This window comes from Periophthalmus magnuspinnatus, chromosome 13 (genome assembly GCF_009829125.3).
Source record: "Periophthalmus magnuspinnatus isolate fPerMag1 chromosome 13, fPerMag1.2.pri, whole genome shotgun sequence".
NCBI classification, from domain to species: Eukaryota; Metazoa; Chordata; class Actinopteri; order Gobiiformes; family Gobiidae; genus Periophthalmus; species Periophthalmus magnuspinnatus.
Window position 1 is genome coordinate 29,017,202 of NC_047138.1, and position 20,882 is coordinate 29,038,083.

The window sequence follows — 20,882 nt, forward strand, 5'->3', positions numbered from 1 at the left end:
ACTGAATGTCATTGTCTTCAGTGCTGCTAAGTCCAAGAACAAAATCACTATAAAATCCTTCTTATTTTTTGAAACAAACTTCTTAGAGCTTGTTTTAAAGCTGAATCCTTTCATAAAGTGTGATGTGTGTTTTTAATTAAAGTCATGTAAATGTGGTTATCAAACTATGATGTACACACAGGTTGCTGATGTTTTGGTTTACACTTATTCCTGTTAAAGCCCTTCTCTGAGTCAAGATTATGTGTGTGTGCTGTAATTTACTACTTTTTCTTGTCATTTTATGCTAATGTTGTTCTTGCTTTAGTCCCTTCTTAACTCATCTTTACTATAGTCTGCTGAAGTTAAGTTTAATGGTGAGTTTTCAAACCAAAAGGACAACTATGGGTAACTTCAGTCAAGTTTCCCATTTCACCCTGGGAGCCTACTTTGACACTGGCCCTTTTAAATGGCTGTCTTTCCTCATTATAATGTCTGTGTATATTCTTATAGTGCTTTCCAACCTGCTCCTCATTGTTGTTATATGTTTGAACAGGACGCTACATGAACCAATGTATTTGTTTCTCTGTAGTTTATTTGTGAATGAACTTTATGGCAGTACTGCGTTGTTCCCATTTCTCCTGCTTCAAATTCTCAAAGATTTTCACACAATTCCAGCTCCGTTTTGCTTCTTACAAATCTTTTCTATGTTTTCTTATGGACACGTCGAATTTCACACATTAGCTGTTATGTCATATGACCGATACTTGGCTATTTGTTTCCCTCTGCATTATCACTCAAAAATGACTCACACCAAAGTTTTCATCCTCATTGCTTTGACCTGGCTCTTGTTATTTATAGCAATCATTATTTTGATTTCTCTCAGTGCCCCCTTACCATTGTGTGGAAATATTATTAACAAAGTGTATTGTGATAACTATTCTGTTGTAAAACTGGCCTGTTTCGACACCACTGTTAATAATATATATGGGTTTATTCATTTGTTCCTGATCACTTTGTCACCGTCAAGTCTGATTCTTTTTACTTATTTTCGTATATTTAAAGTGTGTTTCCGAGGCTCCAAACAGACACGGCAGAAGGCTCTCAGCACCTGCACACCTCACCTGGCCTCTCTGCTTAATTTCTCTTTTGGGGTCGGTTTTGAAAGTATTCAGAGCAGGTTTAATATGAGTTCTGTCCCAAATCTCGTCCGAATTATACTTTCTCTGTACTTTTTAACAGTGCAGCCGCTGTTTAACCCCGTCATGTATGGACTGAAAATGTCCAAAATACGGAGCTCGTGTAAAAAGACACTTTTGGGTAAACCCATTTTCTAAATTGGAAATGTTTGTTAAGGCAAGATTTGTGTATATTTCATCTGTAAATTGTATAATGTAATTGTATGTACAAATGTTTATTTAATAATTTGTTTCCATATATGCTGAAATAAATAGAATATTAAAGACTGTCCATTCATCATTATCTGTATGTCCACCTATATCCTAGGTAAAAAAAACAAAAACAACATAAAATAAAATAAGCCTCACAGTTAATATTAGTGAAAAAGATGCTATTCAAATGTTGGAGCTGAGAATATGGGAAATGGTTTTATCACAATAAAGTTGGGGGCAATACAATTTGGATAATAAAAGTTGCAGTCAGGCAGATCGCAGTAAAAATATTTGAACAATGATTTATTTAACAAAGATAATTTTACTTAGTACTGTAATGACACAAACCTATGAGTCATATATTTGAATTAAATGACAAATTCTCAAACTGAAATTGATTAAAGCGGCGTTACGCGTTACATTGGTAGAGAGAAGTGAGAGTTGGGGTCACTGGATGAGAGCTACTGTTAGGGTTATGACATAAAGTAGACAAGGGAAGGCAATGTTATGTTTTACAACACAATTCATACATGAAGTCATTGAAAGTGATTTACAGAAGAAGAAAGACATTAAAATCACAATACATGAAATCAAAACATAAATTATCACAAATAATCATCATAAAATTAACATTAAAATAGAAAATGCAGAATAAAAACCTTTCACTTATTTGCACATCTAAAGAAAGCCGTTTTGTGCCTGACTTTAAAATTATCAAAGTAGAAGCCTGTCTCACATCTTCAGGAAGACTGTTCCAGGTTTTAGCTGAATAAAACTGAAATGCTGATTTAACATGTTAAGTCCTGACTCTTGGCACCAGCAGGAAGCCGTTCCTTGAAGTCCTCAGAGTGTGAGATGGTTCATATGGCTCTAACATGTGGAAGATGTACTTTGGTGCTGGGCCATGGATAGACTTGTTCACAAGCAGAGCTGATTTAAAGTCTATTCGCTGAGCCAGAGACCTGAGCACTGGACTCATGTGCTCATACTTTCTGGTTCTAGCCAGGACCAGAGCAACAGTGTTCTGGATTTGGAGCAGCGGATGAGCAGACTGTTAGAGTAGTCTAACCTACTTGAGACAAATGCATCGATAAGTCTCTCCAAGTCGGGTTTTAACAGTATACCTATGATGCATTGTTTTTTAGATGGTAAAAAGCTATAGATGTTATTCATTTGATGTGACTATTAAAGTTCAAGTCAATCCATTATTACCTCTAAATATATAGCTTATATATTTATAGAGGGTGAGAGAGACTGTAGGTGACTGCAGACACTTCTTCGTTTCTGTGGACCAAAGACTATGACTTCAGTCTTGTCTGAGTTTAGCTGGAGAAAGTTGTTTTGCATCCACACACTGATCTGTTGGATGAAGTGGCAGAGTGAATCCACTGGTCCATATTCACCTGCTGCAGTGAGACATAGATCTGAGTGTCATCTGCATAGTTGTGGTAGGACACATTATTGCTGCATATTAACTGGCCTAACAGCAGCATGTAGAGACTGAACAACAGGGATCCTAGGATTGAACCCTGGGGCACCCCACAGGTCAGAGACATTTTATCTGAGACACAGTTTCCAATTTCAATAAAGTACTCCCTGTATTCTAGATAGGACTTAACCCAGTTTAGTGCAGTACCACAGATGCCCTCCCAGTCCTCTAGTCTCTGTAAGAGGATCTCATGATCTACAGTGTCAAAAGCAGCACTCAGATCTAAAATGATCAAGACCGAGACTTTGCCTACATCAGTGTTCAGGTGGATGTAATTTGTCACCTTGATAAGAGCAATCTGAGTGCTGTGGTGAGGTCTTTCACCTGACTGGAAAACATCAAAGGACATGTTCATTTGAAACCAAAACACCCAGAGCACCAACAGTCCAGGACTTTCAGCGGTACTGAATTGGATATACAACTGTTTTTTCTCTCTCTTTTTTTTATTTGTGTATACAACTAGTCTTTTCAGTTGGCATTTCAAACAACTCAGGCAGTTTTAATCAAAGTTTTGTTTTTGTTTTTTTTAATCAAAGATCCTCAGATCAAAGCTTTTTGAAAGGTGAGTGGTAATAATTTTTTAATTTGGAAACATTTGTTAAGCTGAGATACATATTTGTTTCCTTTTTTATTAATTTTTTTAAATTTATGTTTTTATTGGAAAAGGTTAGCATCATTACAGTGACATATCTCTGAATAAAGGGGGGTTCCATGTTCTCTGCCTCTATTGTCGACGCAGCCACTCGTAGCTGTGGTTGTAAGGGAGGCGGCGCTTGTCGCGGCGGTAATCCCCAAACCCATTCGTGGACACCGGAAGTAAGGGATGCCGTCAGGCTGAAGAAGGAGTCCAATCGAGCCTTGTTGACTTGTGGGACTCCTGAGGCAGCCGACGTGTACCGGCAGGACAAGCGTGCCCAACTTGGAGTTTGGATGAGTTCGGGGAGGCCATGGAGGAGGACGTATAATGTTTTTCCAGAAATATTCTCTCCATGTCAATGAGGTAGTGGAAGTCCATTGAAAACTACAGATATTTTCTCAGTCCTCGTTACAAAGAACTATTCCTCCTTAATTCTCCCACTTTTACTCAATGTGTAAGGCATCCAGGAGGCATCCTGAGCAGATGCCCGAGCCACCTCAGCTGGCTCCTCTCAAAGTGGAGGAGCAGCGGCTCTACTCCGAGCTCCTTCCATGTGACTGAGCTACTCACCCTATCTCTAAGGGAGCCCAGCCACCCTGTGCATGCTACAGATCCTCTCCGCGTGGAGGTGAGGCCGATTACACTAGCCGGTAGCGTTCAACCTCCCGCACAAGCTCAGGCTCCTTCCCCTCCATGAGGTGACATTCCATGTCCCCAGAGTCTGTCTCCATGTCCGGAGATCCGGTCGCCGAAGCCCCTGCCTTCAACTGCAGCCCAGATCTCCTCACACCAGCCTTCCATGGCTCCTCGGGTTCACGGGAGGACAGCCCCACGTCTCTCCTTTGGGTTGAGCCCGCCCGGGCCCTGTGGGGTAAGGCCCAGCCACCAGGCGCTCAATGGCGAGCACCCACCCCAGGGCTGGCTCCAGGGTGGGGCCCCTATATAATCCTTGAATTTAAATTCAAGAATGGGACAAGGTTCCATCTCCATACGTCAGATTTTATTGCTAAGGATTGTGGGCCATAATTTGCATTTGACAATTCAGAGATGTATTTCGTGAGATTTATTCCTAGGTATTTTAAAAATTCAGCTTGTACTTGACTTATCGAGATTTAGAAATGGAATAGTTCATAGTCATCACTTGTGTTTTAGTTATATTTCTTATTTGTAACTGTATAACTTCCCAAGATTATCTGTATAATATAATCTTGGCGCGGTCAGTCAGAGGTGGTTAAGTTACAGATAGCTGCAGTCTGTCAATTGGCTAAGTCGATGTCGGAGTCCGTGTACTTCTCTGGCCCCCTCCCAACCTACACCAATTGTGAAATGTACAGCCGCTTTTCAGCAGTCAACCAGTGGTTGACCAATTGGTGCCCGCAGAATGGTGTCGTCTTCATAGATAATTGGAGGGCATTTGAGGGGAAGCCTAGGCTTATACGTAGAGACGGCATCCATCCCACGCAGGCTGGCTCCGCCCTGTTAGCTCAGAATATGATTGCTAGTCTAGATTGACCAGGTAAGACTAGCACGCAGAATAGCTCAGGGAAGCACAGTGACAGTGATAGTGACGTTAGGGAGCAGTTTAGACCAGTGAAGCACAACTCAGTCAGAGGGAACAGCTCCAAACAGACAGAGACTGTGTGTGCCCCACGTACAAAAAGCACAAATAAAACACCCCTAAACTCTGACAAGGAAGCTGTCAGATCTCATAACTTAACAAAAATAAATAAATGTGCCGCGAATAAACAAAATGATAAGTGTGTAAAATGTGGACTGCTAAACATCAGGTCTCTTTCCTCCAAATCTCTTTTAATAAATGAACTAATTGGCGATCTTAATATTGATCTGTTAGCCCTAACTGAAACATGGCTTCAGGAAAATGATTATGTTAGACTAAACGAATCTACACCATCAAGTCACATGAACTTTCAGAGTGCCCGGAGCACAGGTCGAGGTGGTGGTGTGGCCGTCATCTCTCATTCTAGTCTAATTCTCAGCCCCAAACCCAACTATACTTACCTCTCCTTTGAAAGCCTCGCACTCTCCATTACGTGCCCCAATTGGAAAAACCAAAAAGCTGTTATATTTATAATAATTTATCGACCTCCTGGTCCATATGCCGACTTCCTGACAGAGTTTTCTGATTTCATCTCAAGTTTAGTCTTGAACTGGGAAAGGATTGTTATAGTCGGAGATTTCAACATTCATGTAGATAACGGCAGTGATTGCCTCAGTAATGCTTTTGGTGCACTCCTGGATGGGATCGGTTTCACCCAGAGTGTGAATAAGCCGACTCACTGTCACAATCACACTCTAGATCTCGTTCTAACCTATGGTATTGAGATTAATGATCTAATTGTCCTTCCTCAAAACCCTATACTCTCTGACCATTTCTTAATTACCTTTCAATTTATACTAAAAGACTATCCAGCCCCACGGAAAAAAACTATAATGAAAAGAACATTATCAGATAAATCGGTTACAGAGTTTAAAGAAATTATTGAGCCATTACTGAAAGATATGTCATGTGACAATGGCAATAATTTTAATCCAATTGTCACTGATCGATTGGTTGACAGAACAATGCTCACCTTAAAATCTGCTCTCGATGTTGTAGCTCCGCTAAAACAGAAAAGCATTAAACCAAGACCTCCGGCTCCATGGTACACGTTACAGCTCAGGACACTCAAACAACATGTAAGACGCACAGAGAAGCTTTGGCGCCGCTCGCGCTCTGAGCAGTCTCTGAAGGCATGGAAGCTCTGCCTGCTCACTTATAAGGCCGCTCTGCGGAAAGCCCGAACTAGATACTATTCAAATCTAATAGAAGTAAACAAAAATAACCCCAGATTTTTGTTCAGCACTGTAGCCAGGCTGACAAACTCCCACACTGCTAATGAGTCTCTTATCCCCTCGAACATTAGTTGTGATGACTTTCTTCACTTCTTTGATTACAAAATCACAACCATTAGAGACAAAATTAACAAAGCTACTCCAAAAATCAGCTCTGAGCAAATCCAGTCTGTAATGCCAATATCCCATATGGACCCTCTAATAATATTAGATAAATTTACTCCTGTTGATGAGGTGGAGATTACCTCAGTCATCATGTCGTCAAAACCATCAACCTGTTTGCTCGACCCTATTCCAATCAGACTCCTCAAAGAAGCCCTCCCCCAATAATAGATTCCATCCATAACATATTAAATATGTCGTTAGAAAATGGCTACGTTCCTCAGTCCTTTAAGTATGCTGTGATTAAACCCCTTTTGAAAAAACCTAACCTAAATCCTGATGAATTAGTCAACTATAGACCTATCTCTAATCTTCCCTTCCTCTCAAAAATTCTAGAACGAGTTGTGGTGAAACAGCTCTGCCGCCACCTGCAGGACAATAATATATTTGAAAAATTTCAATCTGGATTCAGAGCTCACCACAGCACAGAGACTGCACTGCTTAAAGTAACAAATGATTTACTACTAGCTGCTGATAACGGGCTGGCTTCAGTCCTGGTCCTACTGGACCTCAGTGCAGCGTTTGACACCATTGATCACAACATTCTACTGCAGAGGTTAGAATGTGACATTGGAATCAGAGGGACCGCCCTCAAATGGTTTAAATCCTATCTATCAGATAGGTACCAGTTTGTTAGTATAAACCAGAGCACCTCTCCCTGTTCTAAAGTAGCCTGTGGTGTTCCACAAGGATCTGTGCTTGGTCCAATCCTATTTACTCTGTATATGTTGCCATTGGGTAACATTATCAGAAAACATGGCATTAATTTTCACTGCTACGCTGATGACACTCAGCTGTACTTATCAATGAAACCAAATCAGACTGATCAAATAGATAAACTCAGTGCCTGTGTGAAGGACATCAAAACCTGGATGACCTTGAATTACCTGCTCTTAAATCCTGAAAAAACAGAGGTCATTGTCGTTGGTCCCAAAGGTCAAAGAGATTCTCTGTCAGACCAGATATTCTCACTCGACAATGTGAATATAGCTTCTAGCCCTACTGTAAAAAATCTTGGAGTCCTATTTGATCAAAATCTCTCATTCACAGCCCATATAAACCTAGCTTGTAAAACCGCATACTTTCACCTGCGAAATATAACTAAAATTAGAAATATTTTACCTAAAAACGATGCTGAAAAACTCATCCATGCATTTGTTACTTCCAGACTTGATTACTGTAATTCCCTGCTCGCCGCCTGCCCCAAAAGTACTATAAGGAGCCTCCAGTTGGTCCAAAATGCAGCGGCCAGAGTCCTAACAGGAACTAAAAGAAGAGACCACATCAGTCCTGTACTAAAATATCTGCACTGGCTTCCTGTCGAGCTTAGAATCAAATTCAAAGTCCTCCTCCTGACATACAAAGCCCTAAACGGTATGGCCCCATCCTATCTGCAAGATGCTATTGTCCCGTACCAGCCAAACAGAGCACTCCGCTCTCAGAATGCAGGACTATTAGTGGTTCCTAGAGTGTCCAAAAGTACAGTGGGAGGGAGAGCATTCAGTTACCAAGCTCCTGTGCTATGGAATCAACTCCCTGCTGATGTTAAACAGGCCCCCACAGTCTCTGTATTTAAGACCAGGCTTAAAACCTTCCTCTTCGGTATAGCGTATGACCAGGTTACTTAGTGAGGGAGTTAGGGTTATTAAAACCCGGGATAAGATAAGCTGCAGTAGGAGTAACTAGCTGGGGGAAGTATGGCAACCTGAGCACTATCCTCTACTTTGCCCTATTTTCTCATCAGCAATGCTATTCACATGTTGTCCCCTGTCCCACTCCCCCTGTGGAGTGTATCTCTTTCAGATGCCCCGATGACAGTTGGACCTCCTCCTTGCCTGGCTCTCCTCCTCCTCGCACGGCTCTCCTCCTCCTCGTCTGGTCTCCTGGCCGATTTCTTATGTTGTCTGATTTTTCCTGTTGTGTCTGATTTTTCCTGTTGTGTCTGATTTTTCTTGTTGTGTCTGATTTTTCTTGTTGTGTCTGATTCTTCCTGTTGTTTTGTTTTTTGTGTCTTGGCGGCACGGTGACTGAGTGCCATCACTCATGTCTCACAGCAAGAAGGTTGGTTCGATCCCCGGGTCACCAGGCCTTTCTGTGTGGAGTTTTTCATGTTTCTCCCCGTGTCTGGATGGGTTTCCTCCGGGTACTCCGGTTTCCCCCATCAACCAAAACATGAACGCCCTTCGAGACAACTGTTGTTGTGATTTTGGGCGTTACAAAAATAAATGAATTGAATTGAATTGAATTGAATTAAATGAATTGAATTGAATAATCCCTCAGTCATCCAGGTTTGATCCACAGTGAAAGCCAAAAGTAAAATCTGTTGATTGGACAAAAAGTTGTGGGAGTGAAGATGTTTTGCTGCTCATCTAAATCGTTTGTTCAGTTCTTTCCAAGGTTGGCCAATGAAGACATCAGTTCCACGAATTATTTGTCACGGTCCCCCAAAAAGACCAAAACATCATCAGCAGGCATTGCAACTTTTTGTTGCTCCTCAGCCACAGCAATACCTTTAATCTCTTTGGTCTGTCTGATGAGTTGACCAAGGGGCTCCATATAGAGAGCGAATAGAAAAGGGGACATCGGGCACCCCTGTCTAGTCCCTCTCTTCAGGGGGAAGAAGTCTGAGATATTCCCATTGACCTTAACACAAGCTAAAGAGATATAATTTGTGAAATTAAATTTTCTTGAAAGCCAAACTTTTTTAGTACTTCGTACAGAAAGTTTCATTTGAGTCAAAGACATCCAATTGGACCATTACTGTTTGAGTGACAGTGGCTGGTGTTCGGAGGGGTTGACACTGGTGGTCGGCGGGGCTGATGGTGCAGATCGGCAACCTCGCTATCATCAGTCAGCCCCAGGGCACCTGTGGCTATAATAGTAGCTTACTATATCACCAAGTGTGGAAGTGGATGAATAATGACTATAGTGTAGAGCTTTGAGAGTCTTTGAAAAGCCTTTATTATTATTGAGTCTTGTCCCTAATTACTTGTTCTATCACAGGTAGAAAATATCTTACATTGTCTACTGTGTGTTTTTTTCTGGATAAAACCACACTGCTCTGAATATATCAAGCTAAAATAGCTGTAAATAAATGATAGACTAGATTTAGCTGATGGACTGATAGCAGCTACAATCCTGTTGGTCTTTAACCTCCTTTGGAATGAAGGAAATAACAGTGTCTTTCCATGATGGAGGTATTTTCCCATTTCAGATTATCTAATTAAATGTTTTTAACAATATGGGTGACAATTAATCTTTCAAAGTTTTATACCATCCCGGGGTATAACCATCAGGTTCTCCAAACTTCCCTATTTTTATTTTAGAAATGGTCTTAATTTTATAATGATTGTTTGTGATTATTCATGTTTTGATTTGTTGTATTGTGATTATAACATCTTTCAAAGCACTTTGAATTACTTTGTGTACAAATTGCTGTACAAATAAACTTGGTTTGTTTGCCTTTAAATGCTAGGGTTGTTGGTTCAAGCCCTGACTCAGCCACTTTTAAATTGTCTGTATGGGCAGTCACTCTCAATTGCTTCATTCTTCTCTAGATTATTTTTAGATCCATAGTGCCCAAAGCTTTTGAAAGGTGATTGGTTATTGATTTGTTTCACTTAGAGGCGGGTCTTTGGCTGAGCAAAATTAAAGCAGGTTTTAGCACCTTGATCTGGTCTAAGCTGAGATGAGTACCTCCTCTCTCTCAGCTTTTAAACAGTTGTAAATGTTTTACCTTTGTTGTTGTCTCAACTCAGCAATCTTAAACCTTAAATATTTTTACAATAACGCATCTAACTGAAGAAAAGAAATCCAGTTTATTTTCCTTGTTTGTCCCAGGGTTAAGGCTGTGTTTTATAGATGTTTTAGTAATTGCTTTTCCTTTGATAAACTTTAAATATAGAATTTTACTGATGAATCTGAAATGGCTGAATGTCATTTTGTATTTTTTGAAACAAACTTCTTAGAGCTTATTTTAAAGCTGAATCCTGCTTTAAAGTGCACACAAGTGCAATGTGTGTTTTTAATTAAAGTCATGTAAATGTGGTTATCAAACTATGATGTACACACAGGTTGCTGATGTTTTGGTTTACACTTATTCCTGTTAAAGCCCTTCTCTGAGTCAAGATTATGTGTGTGTGCTGTAATTTACTACTTTTTCTTGTCATTTTATGCTAATGTTGTTCTTGCTTTAGTCCCTTCTTAACTCATCTTTACTATAGTCTGCTGAAGTTAAGTTTAATGGTGAGTTTTCAAACCAAAAGGACAACTATGGCTAACTTCAGTCAAGTTTCCCATTTCACCCTGGGAGCCTACTTTGACACTGGCCCTTTTAAATGGCTGTCTTTCCTCATTATAATGTCTGTGTATATTCTTATAGTGCTTTCCAACCTGCTCCTCATTGTTGTTATATGTTTGAACAGGACGCTACATGAACCAATGTATTTGTTTCTCTGTAGTTTATTTGTGAATGAACTTTATGGCAGTACTGCTTTGTTCCCATTTCTCCTGCTTCAAATTCTCAAAGATTTCCACACAATTCCAGCTCCGTTTTGCTTCTTACAAATCTTTTCTATGTTTTCTTATGCACACGTCGAATTTCACACATTAGCCGTTATGTCATATGACCGATACTTGGCTATTTGTTTCCCTCTGCAGTATCACTCAAAAATGACTCACACCAAAGTTTTCATCCTCATTGCTTTGACCTGGCTCTTGTTATTTATAGCAGTCATTATTTTGATTTCTCTCAGTGCCCCCTTACCATTGTGTGGAAATACCATTAACAAAGTGTATTGCGATAACTATTCTGTTGTAAAACTGGCCTGTTTCGACACCTCTGTTAATAATATATATGGGTTTATTCACTTGTTCCTGATCACTTTGTCACCGTCAATTCTGATTCTTTTTACTTATTTTCGTATATTTAAAGTGTGTTTCCGAGGCTCCAAACAGACACGGCAGAAGGCTCTCAGCACCTGCACACCTCACCTGGCCTCTCTGCTTAATTTCTCTTTTGGAGTTGGTTTTGAAATTATTCAGAGCAGGTTTAATATGAGTTCTGTCCCAAATATCATCCGAATTATACTTTCTCTGTACTTTTTAACAGTGCAGCCGCTGTTTAACCCCGTCATGTATGGACTGAAAATGTCCAAAATACGAAGCTTGTGCAAAAAGACACTTACAGGTAAACACATTTTCTAATTTGGAAATATTTGTTAAGATGAGATTAATGTGTATTTTATCTGAAAATTGTACAATGAAACTGTATGTATAAATATTTATTTAATAATTTGTTTCAATATGTGATGAAATAAATAGAGTATTAAAGTCTGCTTTTTTATGTATGTTTTTATTGGAAAAGGTTAGCATCATTACAGTGACATGTCTCTGACAAGTCTTAGTCCTTTTAATGTATCTTTAAAAATAAATAAATATAAAAGAAGATAAAACAAGGTGGTTTAACTGGGAGCACACATCTTGGACATTTCACCTGTGTAATAAATACAGTGAGGTTTGAGGATTTCATACAATATATCACACATTACATTTTCATGGGTCAAACAAAAATGGCATGAAAGGGGGATACAAACTGGATTCAATTATTCCAAATCTTGTAGAAGTTTTTCCTGTGAGTTTGAGAGTATATGTCAATTTTTCCATTTTAAATATTTCCAAAACAATACCAAACCAGTCATCAAGTGTTGGAGGGGTGGGGCTTAGGTGTTTCCTAGTTATTGCTTTCTTGAATAGTTTTATATCCCCTGCTTGGTCCAAAATTGTGTTTATACCTAAATACCTACACAGAGTTGAAAAATCATCAGAAAACTTCACCTTAAAAAAATATTTAGGTGCTTTGTGTATTCCCTACCAGTTATGACGTAATGCCGAACATTCTCAAAATACATGAAAAGGATTCGCCTCCATAAATCCACATTTCCTCTAACATTCTACATTCAAATTTTTATATTTACTTTGGTGGGGAGATGTAGAGAAGCAGCGGCTCTACTCCGAGCTCCTCCCATTTGACTAAGCTCCTCAACTCTATGGCCGTTTGTATCCGCGATCTTGTCCTTTCGGTCATTACCCAGGGCTCATGACCATAGGTGAGGGTAGGACCATAGATTGACTGGTAAATTGAGAGCTTTGCCTTTAGACTCAGCTCCTTTGCCACAACAGTCCGATACAGTGACCCCATCACTGCGGACGCTGCACCGATCCACCTGTCAATCTCACGCTCCATTCGTCCCTCACTTGTGAACAAAACCCTGAGATACTCAAACTCCTCCACTTGAGGCAGAGACTCCCCACCCATCCGAAGTGGGCAAGCCACCTTTTTCCGGTCAAGAACCATGGCCTCGGATTTGGAGGAGCTGATTCTCATCCCAGCCGCTTCACACTCGGCTGCAAACCGCCCCAGTGCCTGCTGCAGGTCCTGGCTCGAAAAAGCCATCAGGTCAACACCATCTGCAAACAGCAGAGATGAAATCCTGTGGTTCCCAAACCAGACCCCCTCCGACTCCTGGCTGCACCTAGAAATTCTGTCCATAAATATAATGAACAGAACCGGTGACAAAGGGCAGCAGTCCAACATGCACCGGGAACAGGTCTGACTTACTGCTGGCAATGCGAACACAGCTCCTGCTCCGGTCATACAGGGACCGGAGAGCCCTTAGCAAAGAGCCCCGGACCCCGTACTCCCAGAGCACCCCCCAAAGGACACCGAGAGGGACACAGTCGAATGCCTTCTCCAGATCCACAAAACACATGTGGACTGGTTGGGCAAACTCCCATGAACCCTCAAGGACCCGATGGAGAGTATAGAGCTGGTCCAGTGTTCCGCGACCAGGACAAAAACCACACTGCTCCTCCTGAATCCGAGGTTCGACTATCGGTTGGATTCTCCTCTCCAGTACCCTGGAATAGACCTTACCGGGAAGACTGAGGAGTGTGATTCCCCTGTAATTGGAACACACCCTCCGGTCCCCCTTCTTATACAGAGGGACCACCACATTCCACAGGTACTGTCTTCGACCGCCCCGCGACGTTGTAGAGACGTGTCAGCCAAGACAGCCCCACAACATCCAGAGACTTGAGGTACTCAGGACGGATCTCATCCACCGCCGGAGCCTTGCCACCGAGGAGCTTGCCAACCACCTCAGTGACTTCAGCCAGGGTGATGGACGAGTCCGCCTCCGGATCCCCAGTTTCTGCTTCCTCCTCAGAAGACGTGACAGTGGGATTGAGGAGATCCTCAAATTATTCCTTCCACCGCCCGACAACATCCCCAGTCGAGGTCAGCAGCTCTCCACCCGCACTGTAAACAGTGTTGGTGAAGCACTGCTTCCCCCTCCTGAAGCGTCGGACGGTTTGCCAGAATTTCTTTGAGGCTGTCCAATAGTCCTCTTCCATGGCCTCCCCGAACTCCTCCCAACCCCGAGTTTTTTCCTCTGCGACCGCACGAGCCGCGGCACGCTTGGCCCCCTGGTACTCATCGGCTGCCTCAGGAGTCCCACGAGCCAACAAGGCTCGATAGGACTCCTTCAGCTTGACGGCATCCCTTACTTCCGGTGTCCACCACCGGGTTCGGGGATTGCCGCCGCGACAAGCACCGCAGACCTTACGACCACAACTACGAGCAGCTGCATCGACAATAGAGGTGGAGAACATGGCCCACTCAGAGTCCATGTCTCCAGCCTCCCCCGGGATCAAGGAGAGCTCTACCGGAGGTGGGAGTTGAAGACCCCTCTGACAGAGGGCTCCGCCAGACGTTCCCAGCAGACCCTCACGATGCGCTTGGGCCTGCCAGGTCTGTCCGGCTTCCTCCTCCGCCAGCGGATCTAACTCACCACCAGGTGGTGATCAGTTGACAGCTCAGCCTCTCTCTTCACCCGAGTGTCCAAGACACGTGGTCGGAGGTCGATGATCGACCTTGAGAGTGTCCTGGTGCCACGTGCACCGATGGACACCCTTGTGCTCGAACATGGTGTTTGTTATGGACAAACTGTGAGTAGCACAGAAGTCCAATAACAAAACACCACTCGGGTTCAGATCAGGGAGGCCGTTCTTCCCAATCACGCCCCTCCAAGTGTCACTGTCATTACCCACATGGGCATTGAAGTCCCCCAGGAAAACAACGGAGTCCCCAGTTGATGCACTGTCTAGTACCCCTCCCAGGGACTCTAAGAAGGCCGGGTACTCCGCACTGCTGTTTGGCCCGTAGGCCGACACAATAGTGAGAGACCTGTCCCCGACCCGGAGGCGCAGGGACGCGACCCTCTGGTTCACCGGGGTGAACTCCAGCACGTGGCGGCTGAGCTGTGGGGCAATGAGCAAGCCCACACCAGCTCGCCGCCGCTCCCCGCAGGCAACGCCAGAGAAATGGAGAGTCCAACCCCTCTCAAGAAGTTGGGTTCCAGAGCCCAAGCTGTGCATGGAGGTGAGGCCGACTATATCTAGCCGGTAACGCTCAACCTCCCGCACAAGCTCACTCGACTGCCGCCCAGATCTCTCTGCACCCGCCCCTCATGGCTCCTCTCACAAGTGGTGGGTCCACGGGACGACGGCCCCACGTCGTTTCTTCGGGCTGGGCCTGGCCGGGCCCCGTGGAGCACCCACCCCAGGCCTGGCTCCAGGGTGGGGCCCCGGTAACGCCCTTCCGGGCGACGTAAACGACTTTTTTCTTCATGATGGGCTTCTGAACCGTTCTTAGTCAGACCCGTCTCCCAGGACCTGTTTGCCATGGGTGACCCTACCAGGGGCATGAAGCCCCCGACAACATAGCTCCCAGGATCATTTGGGTGCTCAAACCCCTCCACCACGTTAAGGTGGCGGTTTGGGGAGGGGATTAAAGACCTAATCAATGGAATACAACAACAACCACCAAAGATAAATAATGCAATCACCATTACTAATGTGGTAGCCATTGACATTGCTACTTGTTTCCAAGAGCCAAACATTTTGGAGAACCACTCGTCTAGGGGATTGTTATCACCTGAGTGAGAATGCATCGTGTCCGAGAACATTTGGACTCCTTTAAGAGTTCTGGTTACGGAGCCATCCGGAGCAGTATTATTAGGAATAAATGTACAACACTGTTTCCCGAACAAAGAACATACCCCTCCCCGTTCAGCTAATAACATATCTAGGGCCATTCTATTTTAAAAAGTAGTTCTGGATACCACATCTAATTCTTCAGCCATAGCTGTGCCTAAGGATGTGGTCAGATTGGTTAAACGCAACAAATTGTAATGGAGATAATTTATACGATCTACATTTTTGTTAGGAGTGATAGGAAATATAGCACTAATGAATGGGAGATTTTCAAACCCTGCAGCAAGTTGATCGACTAGTTTATATTCATCTGGAACACCACGTGGTACACCTATAGCATCTACATATGTTGGGTTAGGGCCTAGAGCATGATTTAAATCAGACATAGTGTACAATTTTCAGGACAGCTACTGGAGACACGGGTGAAATTACCCACTTTGGGAGTGTAAAATATTTGTTTTTGGTTAGATTTTCAGCTTTTAGGATAGGGAAGATAGGGCCTAATTGTTTACATGATGAGGCCTTGACGAGAGCTCCAATTCACATGATGTGTTCTCATAAATGCCCGGGACCATCTGCAGCTGTGGCCTTGCATTAAGGCAGACCACACAGTCCTCTCTTATACCTAAGGCAACATTTTGTGCGGATTGGAGCCAAATGTTAGATTGTAATTTAGTGCCAGTAGCTGAATAAACAAATTCTGCTGAAGTAAATTGTGATGGGTCCAGAACTTGAATGTATTTAGTATTTTGGTCTAATCTACCAACAGAAGTATAGGGACTAGTCTTGTTAGTTCTGATTGGATCTTGACATATAATTGCGTCGACGTAATAATCACGGGATGGTCCAGGCACATATACATAAAATCTAAATACTGTGCATTCAGAAGCATTTGCTTGTTGTGTGAAATCTATTGTTACTACTAAATGGGTTGTGGTCCTGGTTAAATTTAACACGTTTTTCCATTTACTAGCTAGTTCTGTGGAGGACCATGGAGTCCAGTCATTACCTGAGTATGCAGCTACGTTTTCCCATGAATTGTCATTTTGTCCGGGCATCACATACCAGTGATAAGAGTTAGGGTTTACCAAAGAAGTTAACGGAGTCCCCTGATCTTTAACTAAGTACACGAAAAACTCTAGATTCTCCGGTGGAAGTACATATTTGAGGTAATGACACGTGACTGGTTTTGTTTGAACACTTCTGACCTGTTATTGAAATTAAGTTATCTGAGGTAGTGGAGGCCCCACCTGCACATAATATTACACTAAAGCATAATACTGTCAATAATGAAATCCCCTTTTTGCGTGGGGTAGAACCCCGTCCACTAAAAATCATTGCGTGTGTAAGCGTGTGTGTACAAGCCTTTTGACAGGGATCCAGGGTAGCCACCCGTACCAACTCTGACCAGAGCACAATTGTATTCAACCTGGAAGGCACAGAGAAATTGTACAGCATAAGCAAAAATAATTTAACTAAAAACAATTAAGGTAAAAGTTAATTAAGAGGAAGATGAGGGGTCCTGTGGTACCAATGTAGCCTCTGGCCCTGGCATCAAACGTCCAGTAAGCAATTCATATGGAAAGAAACCAGTAACTTAATACTAAAAAGTTAATAGTCTATCTCACTGTCAAAAGAGCCAGGGGTAGGGCCTGGAGCCAATTAAGCCCTAAAGCGGAACAGATCTTAGCCAATTTGTCTTTTAGGGTGCGGTTCATGCGTTCAGCGCGTCCTTAAACTTTGAGGATGATACACAGAACCAAATTTATGACACAGGCCTAACATTTTTTGTCAACCTTTTGAAGAGCATGGTTGTTGAAATGTGTACCATTATCAGACCTAATCAGAGCTGGAAAGCCATGAGTAGGAATATAATGATTAATCATGACCTTGATCACAGAAGAGGCATCCTCACGGTTCACAGGATAGGCATCAGGTCAGATACATTCTAAGCTGTTTCATTTAGTTTAGGTTAGTTTACCATTACCAGTCACCAGGGGGTTTTCAGAGATTCTGGACCTGTTGGGAGAGAACTACAGACTTAAGTTAGTCAGTGCATTGTAACCAAGATCGTTAACCTTTTTTCGTGAGGGACTTTAACCCTTCACCAGGGACTTGAACCCTGTTCCTTTATTATTTTTGGGGGACCCAAAACTCCCCAGGGAAGCGCTGTACGCACCCAGCTACGTAGGGACACGTCTGCCCACTACACCAGTCCACCGTGGGTCTCAGGACTTGCACCTGTTTTAGTATCAGGACTTGAACCTGAACTCAGCCGTTAACCTTTTTTATTTTTTTATTATTATTTTTATTATTTATTATTTTTTATTAATTTTGTATTTTTTTGGGAGGGACTTTAACCCCGTAATAATATTACACCTGTAATTTACCAGTTACCCCGTGGCCCTTCTGTTCCTAAAATGCGATTTCAGTTTGCTAAATTTAACCACAGGCGGCACCAGACAGCACGGTGACTTCCTCAATTTACATTTAGTCAATATGGAAGTTTTGAAAGGTCTTCCTTACCTCTTTAGTTTGCCGCGCGGCGGGAAGTCACAATGTGTCCAGTCGCCTTGGACCTATCCTCAAGGGTCGGTCTCCGTCCCCAGGGCCTCAAGATCGGATCATGTTGGGGGTCACCAAATTGTAAGCATGTTCCTTTTATCCGATCAGAAGAATGACTGGAGACCAGAGAGTAGAATCACCTGAGTTTTATTGTTCCCTATACATCCAATCTAATACAAGTCAGGCGTGATGCTGTCCCTAGTACGTGCACGGAGATCTCAGGGGCGGTCCCGTTTTGATCTGAGTGCCTGAACCTGAATGCCACATTTAAACATAAATCGTGAATATTCGGTAGCTGGGTGTGGACATCTTCTTCTTCCTTCTGGCACTCCTCTACCCTCCAGGCGCCCTGCTGGCGCAGCATTATCTGTAACAGCTTAATCTGGGAGGACATGCTACACAATCTATCTATTGTCACAGTATGTTCTTTTCTATGCGATAGGGCAAGAATGGAGTGTGTTTTGTGCAGTGTTGCATGAAAGTCCTAAACCTCCTTTTATTCTAATCTTTAATATTATGAGCAATGATGTTTACGTCCTTCAATATATATATATATATATATATATATATATATATATATATATATATATATATATTTTTTTTTTTTTTTTTTTTTTTTTTTTTTTTGCAGGGATTGGAAACTCCGGAGAGTTCCTTTATATGTAAAAGAAAAATATCTTACTAATCAGTTGTTTACCCAAGATTTCAATCATCCATCATTTTAGCACCACACCCGCTGGTTTGGCCATGTCCTTCGCCTTCCTGCTGACCATCCCACGAGAGCCATCCTCCAGTTTGACCCAAAGGCAGCAGGCTGGAAACGACCACGAGGCAAGCCCCGCACCCGATGGCTTGACGTCATCGCGGGCGACCTCTAACAACTTGGAGTCACCGTATGCAGAGCAGCTGGCCCTAGACCGCCAGCGTTGGAAAAAACTGGTTCACCTGGTCAGCTCAACGCGTGGGGACGGGATGCCCCCCTCCCCTTTGCTGGAACCTTAGATAGAGAGAGAGAGAGAGATCATTTTAGTTTGGTTCATCATAAGCACACCACCTAAAAAGTTTTAATATATTTTCAATTTTGAGTATTTTAACTACTTTTAGTCATATTTTTAGGGTGTCCATAGCCACAACCCTTTACCTTTCTGCCAGTTTTTCACCAGCTATTGATGTTTGTCAATTTTAAGCAACTATTGAATTCTATTGTTTTCTGTTTGGGTTAAACTATTGTACCCCACCATTTTTCCTTACTTAGCCGTTGAACAGTATATTGGATAATTGTTTTTTCCCCTTGCCAAATGAAGCAGGAGATTCATTTATCCCATTCCCCAAACTGTGTATCATTCCAACAGATAAAGTTCTGAACAGGTATAATAACCTTGGAGCAATATTCATTTTCACCTATATAATCCTTGAATTTAAATTCGAGAATGGGACAGGTCAGATTTTATCACCAAGGATAGTTGGCCATAATTTGCATTTGACCATTCAGAAATGCCTTTCGTGAGATCTATTACTAGGTATTTTAAAGATTCAGCCTCCCAACTGAGTTTGTACTTGTCCTGTAGAGATTTAGAAACGGAATAGTTCATAGTCATCACTTGTGTTTTAGTAATTAATTTGTAACCATATAACTTCTCAAGATTATCTGTACGCATAATCCCTTAGTTGTCCAGGTCTGATCCATAGTAAAAGCCAAAAGTAAAATCTCTCAATTGAACAAAAAGTTGTGGGAGTGAAGACGTTTTGCTGCTCATCCAAGCCGCTTCTTCAGTTCTTTCAAAAGTTGGCCAATAAAGACATCAGCTCCACAAATGATTCCTTCCGCTCTTCCAAAAAAGACCAAAACATCATCAGCAAGCATTGCAACTTTTTGTGCCTCTTCAGCCACAGTAATACCTTTTGACCAAGGGGCTCCATGGAGACAGTGAATAGAAGAGGGGATGTCGGGCACCCCTGTCTAGTCCCTCTCTCCAGGGGGAAGAAGTGGATATAATTAGTGAAATAAAATTTTCTTGAAAGCCAAAGTTTTTTTTAGTACTCCATACAGAAAAATCCATTTGAGTCAAAGGCTTTCTCTGCATCCTATTGGACCATTACTGCTTGAGTCTAATTATTTGTTCTATCGCATTGTCTACTGTCTGTTTTTGCTGGATAAAACCACACTGCTCTGAATGTATCAATTTGGGTAAAAGAATTTCAAGTCTACAAGCTAGAATAGCTTAGTAAATAAATTATAGTCTAGATTTAGCACACTGATGGGCTTGATAGCAGCTACAATCCTGTTGGTCTTTACCCTACTTTGGAATGAGGGAAATAACAGCATCTTTCCATGATGGAGGTATTTTACCATTTCAGATTATCCAATTGAATGTTTTTAACAATATGGGTGACAATCCAAGATTTTGCACCATCACGGGGGATAGCTATTAGGTTCTCATATAATATTTTTAGTTTAGAAATAGCCTGATGGAGTTCTTTGCTTGGTTCATTCTGTATTTTTGTCAACACTAAGTCAATAATATGATTATTAGTTTGTATTTATTTATTTTTTTGTTGTCATTTGTTGTATTGTGATTTTAACATCTTTCAAAGCACTCTGAATTACTTTGCCTACGAATTGTGCTATACAGATAAACTTTCCTTGCTTCCCTTGGAATGCTATAGTTGTTGGTTCAAGCCCTGACTCAGCCACTTTTAAATTGTCTGTATGGGCAGTCACTCGCAATGGCTTCATTCTTCTCTAGATTTTTTT

At 42.2% G+C, this 20,882-nt stretch overlaps 2 protein-coding genes across 2 annotated transcripts; both read left to right on the forward strand.

The window, feature by feature from the left end:
* The first annotated feature begins 365 nt into the window (after positions 1-365).
* On the forward strand, positions 366-2,915 carry LOC117379891 (olfactory receptor 142-like). The gene is made up of 2 exons (XM_033976592.2): positions 366-1,294; positions 2,680-2,915. The coding sequence occupies exons 1-2, from the start codon at positions 381-383 to the stop codon at positions 2,723-2,725; spliced, it is 960 nt and encodes a 319-aa protein (XP_033832483.2). The 5' UTR covers positions 366-380; the 3' UTR covers positions 2,726-2,915.
* A 7,850-nt stretch (positions 2,916-10,765) lies between these two features.
* On the forward strand, positions 10,766-19,787 carry LOC117379892 (olfactory receptor 142-like). The gene is made up of 4 exons (XM_033976593.2): positions 10,766-11,696; positions 18,097-18,208; positions 18,817-19,052; positions 19,771-19,787. Exons 1-4 carry the CDS (start codon positions 10,781-10,783, stop codon positions 19,785-19,787), a joined length of 1,281 nt encoding a protein of 426 aa, XP_033832484.1. The 5' UTR covers positions 10,766-10,780.
* The last annotated feature ends 1,095 nt before the right edge of the window (positions 19,788-20,882 follow it).